Below are 27,340 nucleotides of genomic sequence, written 5' to 3'. Positions count from 1 at the left end.
ATTTTACTAACTCCTCCCTTTACAAATGTTTCTATGGCAATGACCACAGAGATGCTCCCCCACAAAGTCTTCATTACCCTGGGATCCTACATGATCTCTAACAATAAACAAATACAGGAAGAGTAGCAGAGTACTTTATTGGGACCTGGAGGGGAACCTCTCTGATGGACACAGAGATGGCTTCTGTTAGAAAGAGCCCCCAGACATACTACAGATATGATACCAGGGCTCAAGTCCTGCAGGAACGAGTGGGAACGGAGTTCCTGCACTTTTTTCACAGCAGGAACGCAGTTCCCTTTGCAGGACTAGAGCAGCCGAGCCGTCCTTCACTAAGCGGCGATGCCCAGCTCGAGTCACTGTCAGGGGTAGGGGAACCTTAGTAATGTTTTAAAAAGAACTTGCTCTTTCTAAATCCCACGATAACTTGTGGCAGACCTCAGCAATGTCTCCTGGGAACAAAGACAAAAGCTCCCAGGAGACATTGCGGCATCGAGGAAGTGACGGATTACCCGCACACTACCCGATGAATCCATATACAGGAAGCGGCCAGTGACATAAAGGATTACTAAGGTACAGTGGAAAAAAAAACATGCAGTTTAGTTTTTTTTTTGGTGGGGGAGTGGATCTTGGGTGAGAGTTCCCACACTTTTTCCCCCAGGACTTGACCCCTGCATGATACAGGAGATGGTCAGAGCCCGCAGACATAGTATAGGAGGGGTTCAGAGACTGCAGACATAGTACAGGAGACGGTCAGAGACTGCAGACTTAGTACAGGAGACGGTCAGAGACTGCAGACCTAATACAGGAGATAGTCAGAGACTGCAGACACAGTACATGAGATGATCAGAGACTGCAGAGATAGTACAGGAGATGGTCAGAGACTGCAGACATAGTACAGGAGATAGTCAGAGACACATCAGTTCTGGACGGACACACACCTATGCTCAGAACACTAGTTCTGGATGGACACAAACAAGTAGAGAAGGAGGGAGGGGAGAACTCTGTCACTTTGGCGCCCCCACCTCTGCAGGTGCCTGGGTGCAAAGCACCCTGTGCACCCTGCCTAGGATCGGGCCCCTGCTGCCACAATACACATACAGGGGTCCACAAGATGCCCCCCAGTAAACTCTTCCTCACTCCTGGGCGCAGCATGACAGCAGCATGTGCGCGCGCGTGCCGGGAATGCACTTTACTGTCTGAATAGAGACATGGATGGGGAGGGCCGATGGTTGCTAGTCATCCGTGCGCAATGCAGGACAATCTGTGTGCAGGTGCCAAAAGGCTGGTTCAAAGCCCAGCACGCCAGAGCCTTCTGTAAGCGGCATGGACACAGCTGTGGGCTGTAAGCAATCCCTGTAGATTGAACCAGGCAAACCTCATGCCGTGTACACACGGTCATTTTTTTGGCATGAAAAAAAATGTATTTTTTCAGCATGTCCAAAAAACAACGTTTTTCCAACTTCATCATTAAAAACGACGTTGCCCACACACCATCGTTTTTAGAAAAAATTATGAACAAAGCGCGGCGGTGACGTACAACACGTACAACGGCACTCTAAAGGGGAAGTTCTATTCGCCTTTGGGCTGCTTTTAGCTGATTCCTTGTTAGTAAAAGACGATTCGCGCTTTTTTGTCTGTTACAGCGTGATGAATGTGCTTACTCCATTATGAATGGTAGTTTTACCAGAACGAGCGCTCCCGTCTCATAACTTGCTTCTGGGCATGCGCGGGTTTAAAACGTTGTTTTTGCCCGCACTCGATAATTTTTTACAACACAAAAACGACATTTTCAAAAACGACATGAAAAAATGCAGCATGTTCGAATTTTTTTTTGTCGTTTTTCAGAAGCCGAAAAACGATGTGAAGCCCACACACGATTATTTTAAATGACGTTTTTAAAAATGTCGTTTTTTTTCATGCCGAAAAATGATCGTGTGTACGCGGCATAGGACTCATACTCAGCATTAGGGATGAGCTTTAAGTTCGAGTCGAACTCATGCTCGACTCGAACATTGCCTGTTCGCCTGTTCGGCGAACAACAAGCAATTAGGGGTGTTCGCGGCAAATTCGAAAAGCCGCGGAAACACCCTGTTAAAGTCTATGGGAGAAATCTAAAGTGCTAATTTTAAAGGCTAATATGCAAGTTATTGTCCTAAAAAGTGTTTGGGGACCTGGGTCCTGTCCCAGGGGACATGTATTAATGCAAAAAAAGTTTAAAAACGGCCGTTTTTTCGGAGCAGTGAATTTAATAATGCTTAAAGTGAAACAATAAAAGTGTAATATTACTTTAAATTTCATACCTAGGGGGGGGTGTAAAGTCAGCAAGTGAAAAAGCGCATGTTTCCCGTACATAGAACTGTCCCTGCACAAAGTGTCATTTCTGAAAGAAAAAAAGGCATTTAAAACCGGCTTTGCGGCTCTAATGAATTGTCGGCTCTGGCAATTTAGAGATGATTCATTCATAAAAAATAAAAATAAAAAAGCTGGGGGTCCCCCCAAATTCCATTAACAGGCCGTTCAGGTCTGATATGGATATTAAGGGGAACCCGCCGTCAATTTAAAAAAAATGACGTGGGGTTCCCCCCAAATATCCATACCAGACCCTTCAGGTCTGGTGTGGATTTTAAGGGGAACTCCACCCCAAATTTAAAATAAAAATTGCGTGGAGTTCCCCCAAAAATCCACACCAGACCCTTATCCGAGCACGTTAACCTGGCCAGCCGCAGAAAAGAGGGGGGGGACAGAGTGCGCCCCCCCCCCTCTCCTGAACCGCACCAGGCCACATGCCCTCAACATGGGGAGGATGTCCCCATGTTGATGGGGACAAGGGCCTCATCCCCACAACCCTTGCCGGTGGTTGTGGGGGTCTGCGGGCGGGGGGCTTATCAGAATCTGGAAGACCCCTTTAACAAAGGGGACCCCCAGATCCTGGCCCCCCCCCCTATGTGAATTGGTAATGGGGTACACTGTACCTCTACCATTTCACTAAGGAAGTGTAAATAGTTTTAAAAAACACACACACACACCGTAGAAAAAAAGTCCTTTATTAATAAAAAAATAAATAAAAAAAATCCAGCGGTGGTAATCTACTCGGTCCCAGGTCCCTGCTCAACGTTGTCTGTATAAGGGCAACGGTTGATCTCCGGTCCAGCGATGAGAAGATCCATCCATCCAGAGCGCAGCCACGCCGACCTCCTCTCTCTGCTGGACACAGCCCAGCGAATGACAGGGCTGAAGCTGTGACATTTCTTATATAGGGGAGGCGCGACTCAGGCATTCGCTGGGCTGTGTCCAGCGGAGAGAGGAGGTTGGCGTGGCTGCGCTCTGGATGGATGGATCTTCTCATTGCTGGACCGGAGATCAACCGTCGCTGGATACAGGACAACGTTGGAGCAGGAGCTGGGACCGAGTAGATTACCGCCGCTGGATTTTTTAATTTTTTTTTTTATTAATAAAGGACTTTTTTCTACGGTGTGTGGGTGTGTGCTTTTCCAACTATTTACACTTCCTTTGTGAAATGGTAGGGGTACAATGTACCCCATTACCAATTCACATGGGGGGGCAGGATCTGGGGGTCCCCTTTGTTAAAGGTGTCTTGCAGATTCTGATAAGCCCCCCGCCCCGCAGACCCCCACAACCACCGGGTAAGGGTTGTGGGGATGAGGCCCTTGTCCCCACCATGTTGAGGGCATGTGGCCTGGTACGGTTCAGGAGAGGGGGGGTGCACTCTGTCCCCCCCTCTTTTTTGCGGCCGGCCAGGTTAACGTGCTCGGATAAGGGGTCTGGTGTGAATTTTTGGGGGACTCCACAAATTTTTTTTTTTTAAATTTGGGGTGGAGTTCCCCTTAAAATCCACACCAGACCTGAAGGGTCTGGAATGGATATTTGGGGGAACCCCACGTCATTTTTTTTTTAAATTGACGGCGGGGTTCCCCTTAATATCCATTCCAGACCTGAAGGGCCTGGTAATGGAATTTGGGGGGACCCCCACGCTATTTTTTTTTTTTTATGAATGAATTCGCTCTGAATTGCCGAGCAGACAATTCATTATAGCCGCAAGTCCGGTTTTAAAATACTTATTTTCCTTTCAGGAATGACACTTTGTGCAGACAGTTCTAAGTACGGGAAACATGCGCTATTTCACATGCTAACTTTACACCCCCCCTAGGTACGAAATTTAAAGTAATATTTCACTTTTATTGTTTCACTTTTAGCATTATTAAATTCACTGCTCCCGAAAAAACTACCGTTTTTAAAACTTTTTTTTGCATTGATACATGTCCCCTGGGACAGGACCCAGGTCCCCAAACACTTTTTAGGACAATAACTTGCATATTAGCCTTTAAAATTAGCACTTTAGATTTCGAATGTTCGAGTCCCATAGGCTTTAACGGGGTTCTAAAGTTCACACGAACATTTGGTGTGTTCGCAAGTTCTGATGCGAACCGAACAGGGGGGTGTTCGGCTCATCCCTACTCAGCATCAGGTTGTGCAGTGAGCTGATAATTTTGTGCATTGTAAGACTATAGCAGAGCAGTGATTGCATTTATATTTGTGTATAGTACCTTTGCTTTGCAGTAAGGACTATGTCCCTGAGAAGAGGGTCTAGGGCGAGTAAAAGAGGCATCAGAAAATCCCTGCATACGGGTAAGGCTTCTGAGCTTGCCTGCAGTTTACCATCCCCCTCTGTCAGCCTGATAGCCTCACAGGATGAGCCCCTGTCTGGTTTTGCAGCTTCTCCTATGGCAGCTCCTGTATATGTCACTGAGGACGCTTTAAAAGTTGCTTTGGATGGTTTGGAAGGAGGGATTGCTAATATTGTCGCAAACTCCTTGAGAGATAGCAGAAAACGGGGTAGATACCCTTCATCTGCTCTGGCTCTCTTTTCAGATGAGCCTTCTGAGGGTGAAAAATCCCTCTCTGGAGATGAGGATCATGTGCAGTCTGAGGATTCAGAGGACGAGAGGTTTCTTGCGACTTCCCAGTCGCTAAAGATGCAGGTGCAATATTATGCAGAGATGGTGCTTGCCACTTACAAATTGCCTCTTGTTGAAGCTTCTAGGCCCTCTGTTTCCTCTTTGGGATCCTGGAAATCCCCACAGGCTGCATGCGCCTTTCCAGTTCATCCCTTGCTGGATAAACTGATGTATGATGACTGGGTTCACCCAGATAAACAGTTTTATCCTCCTAAGCAGTTTCCCTCCTTTATCCTATGGAGGAAGGTTTCACCAAGAAATGAGGGGTGCCTGCTATTGATGCAGCTATTTCTTGTGCAAACAAAAACCTGCCCTGTCCTTTAGATAACATGCAGGGTTTTAAGGATCCAACTGATACAAAGCTGGAGTCCCTATTAAAAGCCTCATCTGCAATGGCTAGGGCTGGTTTATGTCAGTTCCTCAAGGAACAAATGAAGCATATGATTAACCTCCTCCCTACAGAGGAGATTGAGGTTTGAGGACCTTCCTAAGGTCTTGTGCTTTGCAATTGATGCGATTATGGACTCTGTTCAACAAGCATCTCGCTTGAATCTCCTGCAGGTACACATGTGCAGGTCCCTTTGGTTAAAACATTGGGAGGCCGAGGCTTCCTGCAAGAAATACTTGGCAGCGTTCCCCTTTGGGGGAGAACGACTGTTTGGGGATGACCTGGATAAATACATCCAAAAGATTACCGGAGGCAAGTCTACTCTATTGCCGGTTAAGAAGAAGAGTAAGCGTCCCTCTTTTAAACGTACTCTTTATCCAGTCCCTGGAAACTCAGTCTCCAGGCAGTGTAGACGGCCACCCCAGTCTAACACTAGGGGAAAGGCCCAGGGCCAAGCCCAAGGGCAGAAAAGAACTTGGGGTTCAATGTCTAAACAGACCCCCAAAACTTCCCTATGAAGGGATGCCCCCGCTCGGCTGAGTGGGGGGAAGCCTGCTGCATTTTGCAAACGCCTGGCGAAACGAGGTTCAGAACAAGTGGGTCATCGCCACAGTGTCCTCAGGCTACAAGCTAGAGTTCAGAGAACTTCCACCACCTCGTTTTCTGAGATCAAGTGTTGCCAAAGGTCCAGAAAAAAGGAGGTCTTTACTGTTGGTTTTTGAGCACCTGTTGTCCCAAGGGGTAATCGTATTTTCAAAGACCACTTGCCTCTCATTCCCTGGTCTGGGCCTTTGTTCAGGGTGCACTACGGTTAAATCTGCCGATTGAGTCTCCCGTGTGCCCATGGGATTTGAATTTGGTGTTGTCTGTTTTACAGAAGCTACCTTTTGAACCTTTACACCAGGTTTCTCTAAGTCTGTTGACACTGTTTTTTCCTGTAGCCATATCCTCAGCTAGGAGGGTATCAGAATTGAAGGCTCTTTCGTGTAAAGAACCGTATTTTGATTATTCATGAAGACAGGGTGGTGCTGCGGCCTCACCCGAATTTCTTACCTAAGGTGGTTTCAGGTTTTCATCTGAACCAAGATATAGTCCTACCATCTTTTTTTTCAGATCCGCAGTTTGCGGAGGAAGAGAATCTTCACTCTCTAGTTGCAAGAGCAGGAAAGGTTTATCTGCAAGCTACGGCTCAGATAAGGAAAACAGATTGTCTATTCATTCTGCCACAAGGCCCAAAGAGGGGCTAGGCAGCGTCAAATTCCACTATTGCAAGGTGGATTCGACAAGTCATTATTCAGGCCTATAGTTTAGAAAGGAAAATCCCTCCTTTTCAGGTGAAAGCGCACTCGACTAGAGCAGTTGGTGCTTCATGGGCAGTGCATCACCAGGCCTCCATGGCTCAGATTTGTAAGGCTGCTACTTGGTCTTCGGTCCATACATTTACTAAATTCTACCAGATAGATGTGAGAGGTTACAAGGATGCCGCCTTCGGGCGTAGTGTGCTGCAGGCAGCAGTATAGATCCTCTGGCTCGATAGCGGTCTTATTCTGATCTGTGTCTCCCTCCCCTTAAATTTTAGCATTGCTATGGGACATCCCATTATGGATTAAAAGCTCTGTGTCCCATGATGTATGATCAAGAAAATAGGATTTTTTAATACAGCTTACCTGTAAAATCCTTTTCTTGGGAATACATCACGGGACACAGAGCTCCCACCCCTCTTCGGCGTTAAACGTGGGACAATTATTGCTTTGCTACAAAACTGAGGTACTCTCCATTTGGGAGGGGTTATATAGGGGAGGAACTCAATTCTAATTGGGTTTGCCAGTGTCCAATCACCTGTGGTGACTACATAACCCATTAAGTAATTAAGGCTCTGTGTCCCGTGATATATTCTCAAGAATAGTATTTTACAGGTAAGCTGTATTAAAAAATCCTATTATTTCTTCATGTAAATAAAGTGTCAGAAATGCCTTTGTCTTCAGTTGGTTAGAAGAGTGGGTGATGTGTGACATAGGCTTCTAAATGTTGTGCATAAAATGCCAGGACAGTTCAAAACCCTCCTCAAATGATCCCATTTTGGAAAGTAGACACCCCAAGCTATATCTTGACACAAGTTGCAGGGATTGCAGGGATTTTTTAATTATTTTTTTGCACAAAGTTGTTATATATATATATATCTCAAACATGGCATGGTTATATGTGCAATTACACCCCAAAAGACATTCTGCTGCTTCTCCTGAGTACAGGGATACCACATGTGTGATAATTTTTGGGAGACTAGCCGTGTACAATGCCCCGAAAACCAATCCCTGCCTCAGGCTTTCTAAGGGTGTAAAATGGTGATTTCACCTCCTCACTACCTATCACCGTTTCAAAGGCTATGAAATGTCAAGATGGCACAATCCCCCCCAAATGACCCCATTTTGGAAATAAGACACTTCAAGCTATTTGCTGAGAGGCATGTGAAGTCCATGGAATGTTTTATATATTGTCACGTTTCTGGAATTTATTTATTTTTTTACAGAAAGTTGCCACTAAATGATGGGCATATGTGAAATTACACCCCAAAATATATTCTGTTGCTTCTCCTGAGTAAGGGGATACCACATGTGAGACTTTTTGGGAACCTAATCGCGTACAGGACCCCGAAAACCAAACAACGCCTTCAGGCTTTCTAAGGGTGTAGCTGTTTGATTTCACTCCTCACTGCCTATGACAGTTTTGGGGGCCATGAAATGCCCAGATAGCACAAAACCCCCCCAAATGACCCCATTTTGGAAAGTATACATCACAAGCTATTTGCTAAGAGGTATGGTGAGTGTTTTGCAGATCTCGCTTTTTGTCACAAAGTTTTGAAAATTTAAAAAGAAAAAAATATTTTTTTTCTTTCTTCATTTTCAAAAACAAATGAGAGCTGCCTCTTAGCAAATATTTTGGGGTGTCTACTTTCCAAAATGGGGTCATTTGGGGGGGGGGCTTGTTACATCTGGACATTTTAGGGCCACCGTAACTGTGATAGGTAGTGAGGAGTGAAATCAAGCAGTTACACCCTTAGAAAGCCTGAAGGCGGTGCTTGGTTTTCGGGGTCCTGTACACGGCTAGGCTCCCAAATAGTCTCACACATGTGGTATCTCCGTACTCAGGAAAAGCAGCAGAATGGATTTTGGGGTGTAATTCCACATATAACCATGGCATGTTCGAGCAATATATCATTTAGTGACAAATTTGTGCAAGAAAAAAAAAAAGTTTGTCATATTCCCGCAACTTGTGGCAAAATATAAAATATTCCATGAACTCAACATGCCTCTCAGCAAATAACTTGGGGTGTTTTCTTTCCAAAATGGGGTCATTCTAAACTGTGTTAGGTAGTAAGTAGTGAAATCAAAAATTTACGTCCTTAGAAATCCTGAAGGCGGTGCTTGGTTTTCAGGGTACGTGGCTTGGCTCCCAAAAAGTCCCACACATGTGGTATCCCCGTACTGGGGAGATACAGCAGAATGTATTTTGGGGTATAATTCCACATATAACCATGGCATGTGTGAGCAATATATCATTTAGTGACAATTTTTGTGTAAATTATTTATTTATTTTTTGTAATTTTTCAATCACTTGGAACAAAAAAATAAAATATTCAATGTGCTCAACATGCCTCTCAGCAATTTCCTTGGGGTGTCTACTTTCCAAAATGTGATCATTTGGAGGGGTTTTGTACTGCCCTGCTTTTTTAGCACCTCAAAAAATTAGATAGGCAGTCATAAACTAAAAGCTGCATAAATTCCATAAAATGTGCCCTAGTTTGTAAACGCTATAACTTTTGCGCAAACCAATAAATATACGCTCATTGCGTTTTTTTTTTTTTTTTTTACCAGAGACGTGGCATTTTGGCTTAAATGTATGACTAAAATTTAGTTTATTGGATTTTTCTTATAACAAAAAGATAAAAATATATATTTTTTTCCAAATTTTTGGTCTTTTTCTGTTTGCCTCTGCGGTTTTTATATTTTGCGATATAATCAAATATCATCGAAAGAAAGCTCTATTTGTGGGGAAAAAAGGACGTACATTTTGTTTGGGTACAACATTGCATGACCGCAAAATTATGAGTTAAAGCAGCGCAGTGCCAAATTATAAAAAGTGATCTGGTCATTCAGCAGCCTAATCTTCCGGGGCTGAAGTGGTTAAACAAGAACGTTTTTAAATTGCTTTGGTTTGCTTCAATGAGAATTTTTAATTACTTCCCTTTCTTCTTCTCTGCAGGTGAGTAAAGCTGAAGGAATTCTACAAAATGTGCGCAATGCACTGAATAAGAATGAAGATATTAGAGAATTTCTGGATGAGTTTTACCAATGTATTCCCCACTGGCAAAGACAGCAAGGAAATGTTGACAAGAAGTTTTTGACAGCAAAACAAGACTTGTGCCAGGTAAAAATGGGTTTCACAACTCAGTTTGTCAGGGAAAAATATAAAATACTCTGTTTATATTTCTAATAAATGTTACCCTATGTTTTACATTTTTAAAATTGCATACTTGTTGACGCCAGAAAGCCAATAAACCTCTAACTTCATGTACTCTGATGCTGCACTGAATTATAAAGCCGTGCAATTTTCCCTTTCCCCTCTGTGGACTACAGGACAACCCCCTCCCTTTGTGTTGTGGACAAGAGAAAATAGAATGGTGTTCTGTAGTCTAAATCAAGAACAAGCAGCCTAGGGTGATAAGCTGCTCCTCCACAGATACCATACAGAGAGTAACCATTGTCACCTTAGATTACTAGTTGTTTTAGAGTCCGTTCACACTTGTGTGACTTAAAAATCATGCGATTCCATAGGGACTTTGATGCGATTTTAGATGACTGCAACTTTGTTATGGCTTTGACCAGTGTGATCATTTTGTTTGTGCTCTAAAAAGTTGCTAGACATATGCAGAATGGAAAAAATGTGTTTAGTTTAGTTTGGTTTCTTTATTTCCTAAAGAATTGTAATTTTTCAGAACGGTTCGAATTTGAATTGGTCAAAAATTTATTGATCAACTTGAATTCTGTGTAAGGAATAGCTGGTTGTTAAGGAGCGGGCTGGAAAGATGGCTCCTTAAGGAGGGGAATATGTTTGTTTGGAAGCCAGCCACACTGAATAAACTACATGGCATGATTTCTACAGAGTGCAGCTTTGTTCTTTATTTACATTGTACTACTACATTGTTGGTATTACAGTACTGTAAAACTCTATTTTATAAAATCTGTTGGCAGCATTTTAATAATATTCTTCAGCCCTTCCATTATCATTCAATCTTTTTGGGGGTACATTACCGTATTGCCATCTTTGTTATCTGAGAGAAATATTGTCTTATTTATTTTTTATAATATGATCAATGTCTTGTCTTGATTTGTTGCAGAATAAGCATTTGCCACTTGACTACTATCATGTATGCTTTTATTGAATGTATGACTCTATCCTACTTTGCATAAAATGAGAAAAGATTGAATACAAAAAAAGGTTTAATACATATTGTAAGTGATTTTTAATTGTTAAAACTCAATAAGGCCCCTTTCACACTGGGGCGTCGGCGGTAAAGCGCCGCTATTTTTACCAACATATTTGTGGGGGTATTCGGCCGCTAGCAGGGTGCTTTTAACCCCCGCTAGTGGCCTAAAAAGGGGTAAAACCCCCTAGCCCCCCACCACCCCATATATGTCATTTTCTGCTTGTGTGATTGGCTGACTGATTTTCCCAGAAGTCTGCACTAAGATGCAAGAATGGTGAAAAAAGTGCCTGGAGGAGATCCAAGACCCATGATTTCTCAAAGTCGTGTGATCCAGATCTTCTGAGTTACTTTGTGAGGGACACCATACGCTCCACAATATTGCATGCAGTTTACATAGTTAGTCAGGTTGAAAAAAGTCCATCTAGTTCAATCATAAAAAAAAAATATATATATATATATATATATATATATATATATATATATATATTGTAGCAGACAGGGGCGGATCCAGGGGTGGGCAACAAGGATATTGCCCCCCCCCCCCCCGAAAATATTTGACTCCAAGACTTTCTCCCTCCCCCACCTATTTACGTTTGGCGAGGCATCGTCTAAATGCAGCGGCAGGGACTTCATTTCTGCTTCCCCTGCTCCTCGCGGCTTTCAGGTGGCTTATTCAGTGTGCTTCATCAGTTCATTTAGAGGGGCCCAGGCAGTGGTTTCGTTAAATAAAAATGATAAAAATGAAGCACTGTCACTTTAAAGCAAGTTGCTTTTCACTTTATGCAAGCTCTCCTCAGCTGCACACACAGATTGTGCTGTCTCAAGCACACAAACACAGTTCATAAAACAGATGAACTTACTTTTCCAGGGATCTCCAGTTCTGCCAAGATTCTCCTTTCACAGGTACATAACCTGCAACATGCAATGCCTTTTGCCTGGCTGCACTTCCACACACAGCCAACAGTTCCTGGCGTGAATTCACTGTGGAGCAAGGACCCGGATTCCACCGTCTTGTGCCCGCTGAATCCACCACTCCTGACTCCTGTCAGCAACCTTAGACTCAGGTCTCTGGGGTTTCACAGTGCAGCCTGCACTCTCCAGCTAATTCAGTGCACACCTGCACTCTGCGTTCTCCCTTCCAAGCCTGGGCTCCTCTGGAGGGTGGAGCCCAGAATGCTGGTCCTGAGTCTCCTATCAGGCCCACACACACCTGCACAATCAGTGTGCTGATCAGCTTTAAAGCCTGAACCCAGGACTGGGGATTTTATTAACAATTGAGGAAACTCTGTAAACTGCAAGCTCCCTGGAACCCCTCAACCAGTTCAGTTGAAAACCCTGGGTCACCACACCCCTGGGGTACCACACTACTACAATATATATATATATATATATATATATATATATATATATACACAATTGCATATACCCAATTCTATACCCACAGTTGATCAAGAGGAAGGTGAAAACCCCCAGCAGAGCATAATCCAATTTGCTACAGCAGGGGAAAAAATTCCTTCCATATCCCCCAAGAGGCAATCGTATTTTCCCCGGATCAACTTTACCTATAAATGTTAGTACCCAGTTATTGCATATTCCAGATTAGGTCCTAGTAATGATTTGAACAGGGGCAACATAATATATCTCTCTCTGGAGTCTATACCTTTCTTAATACAAGAAAGGACTTTGCTCGCTTTGGAAACCGCAGCTTGGCATTGCAGGTTATTATTGAGCTTATGATCTACCAAAAACCCCAGATCCTTCTCCACTATGAATTCCCCCAGTTGTACTCCCCCTAGTATGTATGATGCATGACTATTCTTAGCCCCCAAGCGCATAACTTTACATTTATCAACATTAAACCTCATCTGCCACATAGTCGCCCAGTTAGACAGAGCATTGAGGTTGGCTTGTAAATTGGAGACATCCTGTATGGACGTTATTCCACTGCATAGCTTGGTGTCATCTGCAAAGACAGAATTGTTGCTTTTGATCCCAGACCCAATATAATTTATAAAGATATTAAAAAGTAAGGGTCCCAACACTGAACCTTGGGGTACGCCACTGATAACCTTAGATCATTCAGAGTAAGAATCATTAACCACTACTCTCTGAATTCTGTCTTTTAGCCAGTTTTCTATCCATTTACAAACTGATATTTCCAATCCTGTAGACTTCACCTTACACATTAGCCGTGTGTGGTGAACTGTATTAAACGCTTTTTCAAAATCCAAGAAAACCACGTCCACCGCCACCCCTCTGTCGAAGGTTTTACTTACCTCTTCCTAAAAAAAATTCAGGTTTGTCTGATAACTTCTGTCTTTCATGAATCAATGCTGTCTGTTACTTAAAATATTTTTTTCCAGCAAGAACTCATCTATGTGGTCTTTTATTAATCTCTCCAGTATCTTCCCAACTATAGAAGTTAAACTAACAGGTCTATAGTTACTTGGTAAAGACTTTGTTCCCTTTTGAAATATAGGCATCACGTACTCCCTGCGCCAATCCAGTGGTACTATTCCCGTCATTAATGAGTCCCTAAAAATTAGATACAATGGCTTTGAAATTACAGAGCTCAATTTTTTTAGGATCCATGGGTGGATGCCATCTGGTCCAGGTGCTTTATCCACCTTTATTCTGTCTAAATATTTCTGGACCATATCACTTTTGAGCCATTGCGGCTCATTTGGGGCTGTGTCACTACTACCCCCAGTATGGAAATTAGCTCCCCCATGCTCCTTTGTATACACGGAGCTGAAGAAAGTATTTAATAAACAAGCCTTCTCTTTGTCCCCAGTCACCTACTCTAGATTATTTTGTAAAGGGCTTACATGCTCAGACATGACCTTTTTACTATTAATATATTTTAAGATTTTTGGGGGGGTGTGTCCTACTATCTTTTGCAATCTGTTGTTCGTTTTGAGTTTTTGCATCTTTGATTTTCTTTTTACATATTCTGTTTTATTCTTTGTAACATTTAAATGACACTAGTGTTTGTTCATTTTTATATTTTTTAAAAGCTCTTTTCTTAAAGTTTATAGCTTTTTTAACTTTGGCCGTAAACAAAACAGGTTTTATTTTTAGCCTTTTAAACGTATTGCCCATGGGAATATACTTTGCAGTGAGTACACAAACAGTATTTTCGAAGAATACCCATTTCTGTTCTGTGCCCATTGATGCCAATATTCTCTCCCAGTCTTAGTCCTGGAGAGCAGGCCTCATCCTTGGAAAATTTGCTCTCTTGAAATTAAGTGTTTTTATATTTCCCGTATGTGATTTTTGCTTACATCAAGTGAAATCATGTTATGGTCACTGCTACCCAGGTGTTCCTTTATCTGAACATTAGTAATAAGCTCTGCTTGGTTTGAGATTACCAGGTCCAACAGAGCATCATTCCTAGTTGGGGACTCAATAAACTGGACCACAAAATTGTCCTGTAATAGGTTAAAAAATGTTTGTGCCATTACTCCAGTCAATTTCTGGGTAGTTAAAATCCCCCATTATTATTACCGTCCCAGCCCTTGCAGCCCTTTCCATCTGTGCAAGGAGCGGAGTCTCCACCTCCTCATTACCTTGGGTGGTCTATAACAAACTCAAATGATTAACTTCTCACACTCTCCATCCATCAGGTCCTCTTTCACACTCGCTTTGAGATCACGTCTCACATAGAGACAGACCCCTCCACCTTTCCTTTTTACCATGTCTTTCCGAAAGAGTGCATAGCCAGCAATATTAATAGCCCAATCATGTGAGCAATGAAGCCAAGTTTCAGCAAATACCAATTACATCATAGCTCTCCTGATGCACCAGAGCTTCCAACTTGCCTATTTTGCTTGGCAGACTTATTGCATTGGTGAACAAACACTTTAATGCATAAATATATTTTGACCAGTCACGTACTATTCCCTTGGGTGTTCCGAGATTGCAACTAGGACTTTTTTTGGTTACTTACCTTGGGTTTATGTGCTTTGGTTACCCTGCCACTAATGCCCCTAATACTACCCTCTAGTATGTGTTCCACACTGACTATCTCTATCTCTGGATCTTCTCCCCCATCACCTAGTTTAAAAACCCCTCTAACTTTTTGCCCATCTTCATTCCCAGCTGATCTGCACCACCCTCCTCATTTACGTGCAGTCTGTCCCTTCTATAGTACTGGTTATCGACTGAGAAGTCGGCCCAGTCCTCCAGGAACCCAAACCCCTCCTTACTACACCAGCTCTTCAGCCACATGTTTACTTTCCTTATCTCCCTCTGCCTTTCTGGTGTGGCTCGATGTACAGGTAGTATTTCTGAAAATACTACCTTGGAGGTCCTTTTCCTCAATTTTACTTTCAAAGATTTTTATTTTCAAGAAAAAAATAAAAAGGAAGAAACAATACATAAAACAGCTATTCCTGCAGACATCAAAAATAAATAACAAAACAGTAGAGATACAGGCTCATGGTTGACTACTGGGTGAGTCTCAAGTTATAACCAAGGGCAGACCTGAACCAGGAATGAAGGGGTTGCAAAAAGAATACAAACAATAAAAATACAAAAAACCCCAGAGATCAACCCCTAAGATTCAAAGGAGAGGAGGACATCCGGCCACCTCCCTGACTAAGAAAGCCTCATAAGAGACCCCAACCCCGTCACCATAGGCCCCGGATAGTAGGGTAACCGGAGGATCCCCAACCACCAGCACCCCAAAGGGAACTCACTGTGCAGATGGGTGGGGACACCCCGGACCATCCCACACCGGAGGGGATCTACAAATAGACAGAACATCTCCAAACATAATGGTGCAGGAATGAAAGCCACATAAAACAGTAGTACGTAAGAAGAAAATAAATAAAAAATCAAAAAGAGGGGAAAAAAAAGGGGAGAAGAGCAATAAGATAAGAAGAGAAAAGGGGAGTAGGGGAATGAAGGGGGGAGTGCACGACGGGAAGATATCGTCTCAATAAGCGGAAAATAACCAAGCAAAAAATTTACCTAGGTTCCTGGGATGAGCGATATACCCACGTACTGAGCCCATGGACTCCAGATCAATTCAAAACTAGGCATTGAATCATTCAACATGGCGGCTACCTTTTCCTGGCACATAATCCAGGAGATCTTCCTGAACGCCGCCTTACCAGAGACGCTCGGTAGTTTCCATGCTTTGGCCAAAGTAATCTTTGCACCAAGCAAAATAAAATGAATCAATCTGCGCGTCTGTGTAGAAATTCCAGGAAGGTGCGCGCTCAACAAGAAGGACTCTGGGTGTCCTGCAATCTCGTAGCCAGTAACCTTCTTAATAGTTAAAAGAATTTTTCTCCAAAACGGCCTGATTCTAGGGCACTCCCACCAAATATGTGCAAAAGAGCCCAACAACTGACAACCCGTAAAACATAAAGGGTCAGCTGAGGGGAAAATCCTAGCCAACTACCATCTAGTTATGACCTTCAAACTGGCTTCCATGAGAGAGATGTTAATGATACTTTTGAAAGCAGAGGAAACAGCTGCCTGCCAGGTCTCCAGGCTCCACTTAAACTGAAATTCCTCCTCCCAGGCTAGCATGAAGGAGGACTTAGTGGACGGTAAGGAAAGTGACGCATAGATAATCGATATGCCTCCCTTCCCCTCGATGGACTGACTACAAAACACTTCAAAATCTGTGAATTTAGGGGGGGGGGGCGGCTTGGAGGACCAAATGCTATGTAAAAAATGACTAATTTGAAAAAAGCAAAATCTCTCAGAAGGCGGGAGTTCAAATTTACGTACACAATAGGCTAGGGATACAGGGCCGTTAGGGGTGAAGAACTGACCCAGGCGATACAGTCCCTTATCAAGCCACCATCGAAAAGCTTGTATATCCAATCCAGGGGGAAAAATAGGATTACGAAAGAGGTGAGATAAAGGTTTAACATCAGATGTGAGGTTGGAATTCACTTTCAATTTATCCCATAACGCAAACGAGTGAGACAGGGTAGGGGCAAGGATAGGGGGTCTCGACTTGGGGACCATCCATGAGAGGAAATCCAGAGTGTGTAGAGGTACTGCCTGTCGTTCAATCTGAACCCAATCAGGTTTATCCCATTTAGTAAAAATTATAGAAAATTGAGCCAATCTTGATGCCAAGTAGCATTTATATAAGTGGGGTAACCCTAAGCCACCCTGTTTCCTCGAATGGAAGAGAGATTGCTGTTTAATCCTATAACCCGACCCTCCCCAGACAAATTTCAAAATTTTGCTTTGGAAGGATTTCAAGTGATCCTTCCTCAAGGGGATCGGGAGGGCTCGAAAAAGGTAGAGGAGCCTAGGAAGCAGGGTCATTTTTACAGCATTTATTCTACCTAGCCAAGACAAATTAAGTCTAGACCAAGACTTCAAATCCTGTTCCAATTTACGATACATGGGGTGGTAATTTCGGGTGTATAGAGTTTCAAATTTAGATGTGAGGAAGATGCCCAGATATTTAATATCAGAGTCACTCCACTCAAACCGAAAATCTCGTTTTAGCAGGGTTACCATCTCGGGATCAAGTGAAATATTAAGGGCTAGAGATTTAGAGAAATTGACTAATAGGCCCGAGATAGCCCCAAAGGCATCAAGGATCTTATTTAGATTGGGAATAGAGATCAGAGGGGACGTAAGAAATAGAATTAAATCGTCGCCAAATAAGCCACATTTGTGCATCTTGGGACCACAGGAAACCCCCAACACGTTAGGGTTCTCTCGAATCGCAATCGCGAGCGTTTCCATGGCCATCGCGAAACCTTTTCCTCAATTTAGCTCCCAAGTCCCTAAAATCGTTCTTTAGAACACTCCATCTGCCTCTGACTTTGTCTTTGGTGCCAACATGCACCATGACAGCTAGGCCTTCCCCAGCCCATCCCAGTAATCTGTCCACCAGATCTGTGATGTGCCGAACCTGAGCGCACGGTAGACAACATGCAGTACCTGTCTGCGAGAATGTGTTTCCAGCACGACGGCATTGCGCTGGTTCACGGCGACAGGGTGCCGACATCTCGCACTCGCTGGAATAGAAAGAGCACATTCCAGCGAGTGCGACATAGAAGCGACGGGGATCCGACTTGGATTCCCGCCAATTCTAGACACCGTGTTTGGTATGAATCATGAGGGGGAACTCCACGCCAAATTTTAAATAAAAAAACGGCATGGGTTGCCCCCCAGGAGCATACCAGGCCCGTAGGTCTGGTATAGATTGTAAGGAGAACCCCCCTACGCCAAAAAAATGGCGTGGGGGCTCCCCCACAATTCATACCAGACCCATATCTGAGCACGCCGCCTGGCCGGTCAGGAAAGGAGTGGGAACGAGCGAGCGCCCCCCCCCTCCTGAGCCGTACCAGGCCACATGCCCTCAACATGGGGGGGTGGGTGCTCTGTGGCAGGGGGCGCCCTGTGGCCCCCCCACCCCAAAACACCCTGTCCCCATGTTGATAAGGACAGGGCCTCTTCCCGACAACCCTGACCGTTGGTTGTCAGGGTCTGCGTGCAGTGGACTTATCGGAATCTGGGAGCCCCCCTTAATAAGGGGGCCCCCATATACCGGCCCCTCACCCTAGGTGAATGAGTATGGGGTACATCGTACCCCTACCCATTCACCTGGAGGAAAAGTGTCAATAAAATAAACACACAACACAGGTTTTTAAAATAATTTATTAGTCAGCGCCGGGGGTCTTCTCCGCTCTCCTGGGGTCTTCTCCGCTCTCCGGGGGTCTTCTTCCGTCTTCTCCGCTTTCCGGGGGTCTTCTCCACTCTCCAGGGGTCTTCTTCCGTCTTCTCCGCTCTCCGGTGTCGTCTCGGCGCTCCCTGGTTCTTCTCCCGCTCGCTCACCGGTGCCTTCTTCGGGGCTGGCCGCCGCTATCTTCTTTGAAGCTCTTTTACTAGCGGCGGCTAGCCCGGTCTTCTTTGCTGCCTTCCCCCTTCTTCTTTTCTTCCGATGTTGACTCAACACTCCCTCCCGCTGTAATGCCGGGTATGCGGTGCGCAACGATTTATATAGGCCTCTTATGACGTCACAGCCCCAGCATGCTCCGTATGGCTCAGGAGAGGGGGTGCTCGCTTGTCCCCACTCCTTTCCTGACTGGCCGGGCGTCATGCTCGGATACGGTCTGGTATGGATTGTGGGGGAAACATGGCGTCTAGAATTGGCGGAGAAACAGGAAGTGAGAAATTCAGACAAAGAAAAAAAACATTTTGAAGGGAAATCGAAGGAAAAGGTAAGTGAACCAACAATGCACTAGCTTAAAGGAACCTATTTAGAAAATAAAAAACAAACCTTTACAACACCTTTAACTCCAGTCTACCACTGTATTATCATTGTAAATTTTTTTCTTTCAATTTTTTTTTTTATTTCTTACCAGCTTATAAGAGACATGGTTAACATTAGTGAGACAAACTCAAAACCTCACCCAAGCCCTGTTGGAAAGTACCGGGCACTCAAGTGCCGAGTGGAATATGTTGATCCAAACACAGAGGAGTTTCATCGGGTCAAACAAGAGGTTTTGAATAATAATCACAGGTAAGTGATAAGCAGAGCAGCTGTCTGCAGTATTTTATGACAGGGTATGACAAATTTGCTTGGAATCTAGGAGCCAGCTAAAAAAGTTAGGAGCCAGAAAACGCCCCCCCGTCCCGCCAAGTTCGTGCGCAGAAGCGAACACATACATCGGCAAGTAATTGAGGCCGCGGCCTCAATTACCGGCAGGCACCAGGTCACAATTTCTTGTGGCAATTGCGACCGTTGCGCCCGGATTTTGTCGAGCCTTGTTTTATCATATTTTTTATCTGTGGGCAGTAGGGAGCGACCAATTATGGGTGTGGCCGATTATTGGCGGCCAATATTTTTTTTTTTTTTTTTTGAAGCATCAGTATTGGTCACAAAACGTACTGATATTACTGGCCCTGGTACCGTTTTGTAGAGTGGACGGTTGGCTTTTTTGTAATAACAACCAATGCGGCTCAGCAGCCGCTCAGCTGTTATTACAAGCAGCGAAATGGGATGTCCCCCTTCCCGTCGCTGCTCGCCCGGGCTCTACCGTCCCACCAGGAGAACCGAGCCACCAGCCGCAAATACCTGAACAAAGCCAATGCTTTGTTTGTATCTGATCTAGTAACCCGGAAGCAATGTCATGACATCACTTCCAGATTACTGGCACCTAAAAAGTGTCAATTTTTAAAAATAGAAAGTATTCAAAAATGCAGATCTTGCCGTTTTGAATACTTTCAAGTGCAGAGGCCTCCGACCCCTCTATAAAGAGTACCTGTTGCTGCCTATTACTGTCACAAGGGATGTTTACATTCCTTGTAACAGCAATAACAGTGATAAAAATGTAAAGGGACCGTATACATTTTTTTTTTTTTAAATGTACAGGATATCAGCCTCAGAGATGGCCGAAAAATCGGTATTGTATCGTCAACGAAAAAAACAATATCGGTCTATCCCTAGTAGGCAGCTGAAATTAGGTTAGTTACACTTTAAGAGGTTTTCTTCCTACTCTGTGATGTATCCACTTCAAGACTGCAATAGTATATATACACATTGCAGCTTTGAAGTGGTTTATAACCAGTTCCCTACCGAGCCATAGTAATATGACGTCGGCAGGAACTGTCTCTCCCTCAGAGTGGACGTCACATGACGTCCTTTGCATCAGGGGCGCGCGTGCCCGCGGCATCGCTTGCCACCTGTGCGCGTGCCCGGCGGCTGCGATGTCCGCCAGGCACCCGCAATTGCCAGCAATCATGGCAGGAGTGTGGAGGTGAGGAGACCGATGTGTGTCCCCAGTACAGAGGAACACAGATCGGTCTCCTCCCCTTGTGAGTCCCCCTGCCCCCACAGTTAGAATCACTCCCAGGGAACATATTAACCCCTTCAGCGCCCCCTAGTGTTAACCCCTTCCCTGCCAGTCACATTTTCACAGTAAACAGTGCAGTTTTATAGCACTAATCGCTGTATAAATGTGAATGGTCCATAAAACGTGTCAAAAGTGTCCGATATGTCCACCACAATGTCACGGTCACAATAAAAATCGCAGATCGCCGCCATTACTATTAAAAAAAAAAAAATTAAATAAAAATGCCATAAATCTAAAAACCAATCAATATACGCTTATTGCGATTTTTTTTTCTTTTTTATACCAAAAATATGTAGAAGAATACGTATCGGTCTAAACTGAGGAAAAAAATGTTATTTTTTTATGATATTTATTAAATCAAAAAGTAAAAAAAATATGGTGTTTTTTTTCAAAATTGTTGCTCTTCTTTTGTTTATAGCGCAAAAAATAATAACCGCAGAGATGAGCAAATACCACCAAACGAAAGCTCTATTTGTGTAAATATTTCATTTGGGTACAGTGTTGCATGACCGCGCAATTGTCATTCAAAGTGCAACAGCGCTGAAAACTAGAAATTGGTCTGGGCAGGAAGGGGGTGAAAATGCTCTGTATGGAAGTGGTTAATGGGATTATCAGCCATAACCCTAGTATTTTTATTTTTCATCTGGTGATTCTCTTTCTTATAAAAGCAATTCGAGCAGCAATCCCCCCCGCCACTTGTCGATGTTTCTCGGGCTTACAGGCAAACCCAGGAAACAATTTTACGGTTCCCATCTCTGGTCACAGAGGTGAGGAGAGGCCAGATTGTCTCTGATTGATTGCCTCTATGATCTAGGACAGGGGTGGAAAAACTCAAATTCATCGGGGGCCACATTAGCAGTATGGTTGCCCTCAAAGGGGCAGTTGAATCTGTAAGACTATGTGTCCACTATTATCATAAATAATTGTCACTGCATTTGTTTATTACTGGTTTTATGGAGCGCAGGGTTCAGGAGTTTGCTGCATACGAAATGCAGGATACAGGAGTATGCTATGGACCGTGTGCAATATCTGACCTCTGCACCCTCCACTCTCCTTCAATCCTCCCATCCACCCTGGGATGGGGTAGGATGAGATGGGATGGGGTGGGATGAGATGGGATGGGGTGGAGTGGGGTAGGATGGGATAGGGGTGGATGGGGTGGGGGGGTGCCGTAGGATGGGATGGGGACGGGATAGGGTGGAATAGGATGGCATGGGGTGGGGGTGGAGTGGGATGGGATGGGGTAGGATGGGATGGGGGTAGGGTAGGATGAGATGGGATGGGGTATGGTGGGTTGGGATAGGATGGGATGGGCTACCTGACATACATGGACCTACCTGACATACACAATGACTTCACCTACCTGACATACACTGACCTCACCTACCTGACATACATGGACCTACCTGACATACACAATGACTTCACCTACCTGACATACATGTAACATGGACCTACCTGACATACACCCATCATGTGTCACGGCAGCCAGCCAGAAAGGAGGGGAGGAGAGCCGGCCGCCCGAGCCGGGATCTTTCTTTACAGTGGAGGCTTGTAATTGCCGCCTTCTGGAGTCTGCGGCACCTATGATGGACGTCACACGTCCTGCGGTCCCGGGATTGGATCTTTGGGACATCCATCATAGAAGCCGGGTGTACGAAGATGGCCGACCGCTCCAGAGCTAGGCCGAAGCCGCTGCCTTTTCATAAGGCCGAGGCAGTGGTGCGCTCCGCGGATCGGTCACGATCCGTTGCACCACTAGTGGCACCGGACGGCCTGTAGCGCGGGCCACATGGCAAGGTCTGGCGGGCCGGATTCGGCCCGCGGGCCTTGTGTTTGCCACCCCTGATCTAGGAGGACACGAGCAATGTCATGGCATCGCTTCCAGTCTATGGCAGAAGTAAACAATTTTTTTTTATTTGCTTTCAAAGGTAGAGGAGAGATTTGTGATCTCTCAATAAAGAGGACCTGCCATCCCTTATTTCTATTACAAGGGATGTTTACATTTCATTTAACTGCTTGCCGACCAGCCGCTGCAGTTATACGGCGGCAGGTCGGCTCTGCTGGGTGAGATCACGTAGATCTACGCCATCTCGCCGTTCAGCCACACAGCTCCCGGTCCTGTCAGGGGGAGAAATGCCTGATCGTCTGTTCATACAATGTATGAACAGCGATCAGTCATTTCCCCAGGTCAGTCCACCCCCCCCCCCTTCAGTTAGAACACACCCAGGGAACATACTTAACCCCTTCCTCGCCCCCTAGTGTTAACCCCTTCCCTGCCAGTGGCATTTTTATAGTAATCAATGCATTTGTATAACACTGATCGCTATAAAAATGCCAATCGACCCAAAAATGTGTCAAAAGTGTCTGAAGTGTCCGCCATAAGGTCGCAATACCGATAAAAATCGCTGATTGCCGCCATTACTAGTAAAAAAATTTTTTAATAAAAATGCCATAAAACTATGCCCTATTTTGTAGACGCTATAACTTTTGCCCAAACCAATCAATAAACGCTTATTGCGATTTTTTTTTTTACAAAAAATATGTAGAACAATACGTATCCGTCTAAACTGAGGAAAAAAATAGTTTTTTTTATATATTTTTAGGGATATTTATTACAGCAAAAAGTAAAAAATATTCATTTTTTTTCAAAATTGTCGCTCTATTTTTGTTTATAACGCAAAAACTAAAAACGGCAGATGTGATCAAATACCACCAAAAGAAATCTCTGTTTGTGGGGAAAAAAGGACACCAATTTTGTTTGGAAGCCACGTCGCACAACCGCGCAATTGTCAGTTAAAGCGACGCAATGCCGAATCGCAAAAAGTGGCCCGGTCATTGACCAGCAATATGGTCCGGGGCTTAAGTGGTTAATAGGTGATAAAAAAAAAAAATTAAAGGGACAGTGTAAAAATAAATAAAATAGGATTTTTTTTAAAGCGCTCCTATTCGTGCGCAGAAGCGAATGCATACGTAAGTCACACATGCATGTGTAAAATGGTTCACACCACACATGTGAGGTATCACCACAAACATTATAGCAAGAGCAGTAATTCTAGCACAAGACCTCCTCTGTAACTCTAAACCTTTAAAAGTGTTGCTTATAGAGATTCTTAAGTATCGTAGTTTGTCGCCATTCTACGAGCATGCGCAATTTTAAAGTGTGACATGTTGGTTATCTATTTACTCACGTAACATTTATCTTTTATATATTACCAAAAAAATTGAGTTATATATTGTGTTTTTTTGCATTAGAATTAAAGTGTATTTTTTCCCCCCAAAAAAGTGTTTGAAAAAAACGCTGAGCAAATACTGTGTGACATAAGAAATATATATATAATGTTTTGGAATTTTAAGTCATTTACTGGCAAAAAATACAGATTTTTACTTCTAAACAAAAAGTGCCAGAAAAGGCTTGGTCCATAAGTGGATATTGCAGGAGCCCCTAGTTAATGTAGGAGGAGTTATGCCTTGTACACACATTGGGAAAACTGCTGTGTTTCCTGACAGGCATAGAAACACGCTGCCTTTCAGCAGACATGTGGCGGTGCCATTAATTAGTAAGACTAGTTGACTCTGCCTTGGCCCTCTAGCCATCCATGGTTGTACTGTCTTACCTCAAAGCGTACCCCCATACCTTCTGGATTGACCATTGTGGGGAACCCCTCTGCTGCCCCTTCCCCTTTAAGAGGAGAGCAGGAAAAAAATCAGCAGCCCTTCTCTCCTCAAGTTTTCCAGGCAACCCTAATGCTCAAAAGACCACCGGAAAAACCGAGGAGAAAACCGAGAACCGGCTCGGTCCCTTTTCCCCTGTACACACAGCCGGTTTTCCCGACAGGAAAACTGCCAGGAGAGCTTTGGTCATGAAAACCGGCCGTGTGTATGCTCCCTCGCAGTGTTTCCCATAAGAAAACTGTGTGAAAAAAGAGAACATAATTTTTTAAACCAGTTTTCCAGTCAGGAAAATCGCGGTAAAAACGCACATCAAAAAATGCAGCAAGCACCGCAAAAAGCACTGCAAAAACGCTCAAAAGCAACATGCATAGGTGTAAATCGAGCCTTACCATCAGTGTAGTGTATAGGGTATACACAATGAGTATGTAAATCAAGGCTGTATTCACGGTTCCTCCTATTCATTAAGCAGACCAATACAAATGAAGGGATCTTGCTTTCAGTGGCCCACCAGGTATACTTGAATTTAATCCCAGCACGGTTAGGCTTCACCGCACGTCACCCACACACTTCCTGTATCAGAGCAAAAATACAAAGATTAGCCAATCGGCTTTTATCCTGCCCAGCTTTGCTAGGCTACGACCAATGGATGCGTTGTCCTGACCTCCAGACATTGGCCAATCAGAGGAGGAGATGAGGCCTCCTCCTCATTCCGATAGTCTGTATGCAATCCCGATGCCCCAAAAAAACATGCATGCTCACAATCAATTACGAGATGGAAGCACTCGGTCTGGTAAAAGTAGCATTCGTAATGGAGATAGCACATTCGTCACGCTGTAACGGACTGAAAAGCACAAGGCTGAAAAGCGTGAATCGTCTCTCACCAAACTTCAACTAACATGAGATTAGCAGAAGGAGCCCAAAGGGTGGCGCACTGAGTATTGAACTTCCCTTTTATAGTGCCATTGTACGTCACCGCATTCTTGACGGTTGGAATTTCTGTCAAGATTTGTGTGAATGTGTGTATGCAACACAAGTTTGAGCCAACATTCCGTGGGAAAAAAAACACGGTTTTCTTGTCGGAATTTCCGATCGTGTGTACGGGGCATAAGAATTATTTGGATATGACTGCTAAATGTTAAGAAGATAAGATGGAGAAAAAACTCAATGCATATTTTGTATTTTATTCTCATCAAAGAAGCGCAGAGTTCAGGGGTGCGCTATGTGCAGACTTCAGGGGTGTGCGATGTACAGATTTCAAGGGTGCGCTATGTACAGAGTTCAAGGGTGCACTATGTAAAAAGTTTGGGAGTGCGCTACCTACAGAGTGCAGGGTTCAATAATGCGCAGAGATCAGGAATGCGCTACATACACAGTGCAGAGAGCAGGAGTGCCCTACGTACACAGTGCAGAGAGCAGGAGTGCCCTACGTACACAGTGCAGATATCAGGAACACGCTATGTACACAGTGCAGAGTTCAGGAGTGCAGGAGTACAGAGTGTAACATTCAGGTATGCACTACATAATAGGGTGCAGAGTTGCAAATTAGCTGATTCTCTTGAAAAGATTGCATTTGCTGATGGTCCTGACCACCAAACTCAATATGGGAAATAATTTCCACTAACACGAGAATAGAAAGATAGAGAGATCCAGGTCTCTTGCACACAGGTGGCTGAGCCCATTCAGTGTAATTGCAGCCCAGGTGCAATTTATAGTATGTCACTGACATGAATAGTTGTACGCTGCTGTACTCATGTTTATAATCACTGTATTAGGTAATACAAATACAAAAACACTATTTTACTTATTGGTTTGCACAAAAGTTATAGCGTCTACAAAATAGGGGCTAGAATTATAGCATTTCTATTAGTATTTCTTTTTTTACTAGGAATGGCGGCGATCTGTGATTTTTATTGGGACTGCCATATTATGTGTTCCCTCTGCATGTTCTAACTGAAGGGGGGGTGGGACTTACTAGGGAAATGACAGATCGCTGTTCATACTTTGTATGAACACACAATCAGTCATTTCTCCCCTGAAAGAACCGGGATCTATGTGGCACCGAAATGGGAATGCGATAAGCGGAAGGGTGGAACTCCACTTTAACCACTTAAGACCCGGACCTTTAGGCAGCTAAAGGACCTGGCCAGTTTTTGCGATTCGGCACTGCGTTGATTTAACTGACAATTGCGTGGTCGTGCGACGTGGCTCCCAAATAAAATTGGCGTCCTTTTTTTCCCACAAATAGAGCTTTCTTTTGGTGGTATTTGATCACCTCTGCGGTTTTTATTTTTGCGCTATAAACAAAAATAGAGCGACAATTTTGAAAAAAATTCAATATTTTTTTCTTTTTGCTATAATAAATATCCCCCAAAAATATATAAAAAAAAATGTTTTCCTCAGTTTAGGCTGATGCGTATTCTTCTTCTACCTTTTTTTTGAAAAAAAACCCGCAATAAGCGTTTATCGATTGATTGGCGCAAAATTTATAGCGTTTACAAAATAGGGGATAGTTTTATTGCATTTTTATTAATAATTTTTTTTACTAATAATGGCGGCGATCAGCGATTTTTTTTTTGTGACTGTGACATTATGGCGGACACTTCGGACAATTTTGACACATTTTTGGGACCATTGTAATTTTCACAGCAAAAAATGCATTAAAAATGCATTGTTTACTGTGAAAATGACAATTGCAGTTTGGGAGTTAACCACAAGGGGGCGCTGAAGGGGTTAAGTGTGACCTCATTTGTGTTTCTAACTGTAGGGGGTGTGGCTGTAGGTGTGACGTCATTGATTGTGTTTCCCTATAAAAGAGAACACACGATCAATGACGGCACCACAGTGAAGAACGGGGAAGCTGTGTTTACACACAGCTCTCCCCGTTCTTCAGCTCCGGGGACCGATCGCGGGACTCCAGCGGCGATCGGGTCTGCGGGTCCCACGGTCACGGAGCTTCTTACCGCGACCTACGGCT

At 44.0% G+C, this 27,340-nt stretch overlaps 1 protein-coding gene across 3 annotated transcripts in view; it reads left to right on the top strand.

Annotated features, from left to right (window-relative positions):
- PARP4 (poly(ADP-ribose) polymerase family member 4) overlaps nucleotides 1-27,340 on the top strand; it is a 381,003-nt gene that overhangs the window by 53,134 nt on the left and 300,529 nt on the right. For all 3 annotated transcript variants that reach the window (XM_040340552.1, XM_040340551.1, XM_040340554.1), the window contains 2 exons: nucleotides 9,625-9,789; nucleotides 19,201-19,358. In XM_040340552.1, coding sequence (XP_040196486.1) covers nucleotides 9,625-9,789; nucleotides 19,201-19,358 — 323 coding nt within the window. The remainder of the gene's footprint in view (nucleotides 1-9,624; nucleotides 9,790-19,200; nucleotides 19,359-27,340) is intronic.

This window comes from Rana temporaria, chromosome 2, assembly GCF_905171775.1.
Source record: "Rana temporaria chromosome 2, aRanTem1.1, whole genome shotgun sequence".
Classification (NCBI taxonomy): Eukaryota; Metazoa; Chordata; class Amphibia; order Anura; family Ranidae; genus Rana; species Rana temporaria.
The sequence above is the reverse complement of the archived record's forward strand: the minus strand, read 5'-3'. Positions and strand labels throughout refer to the sequence as shown.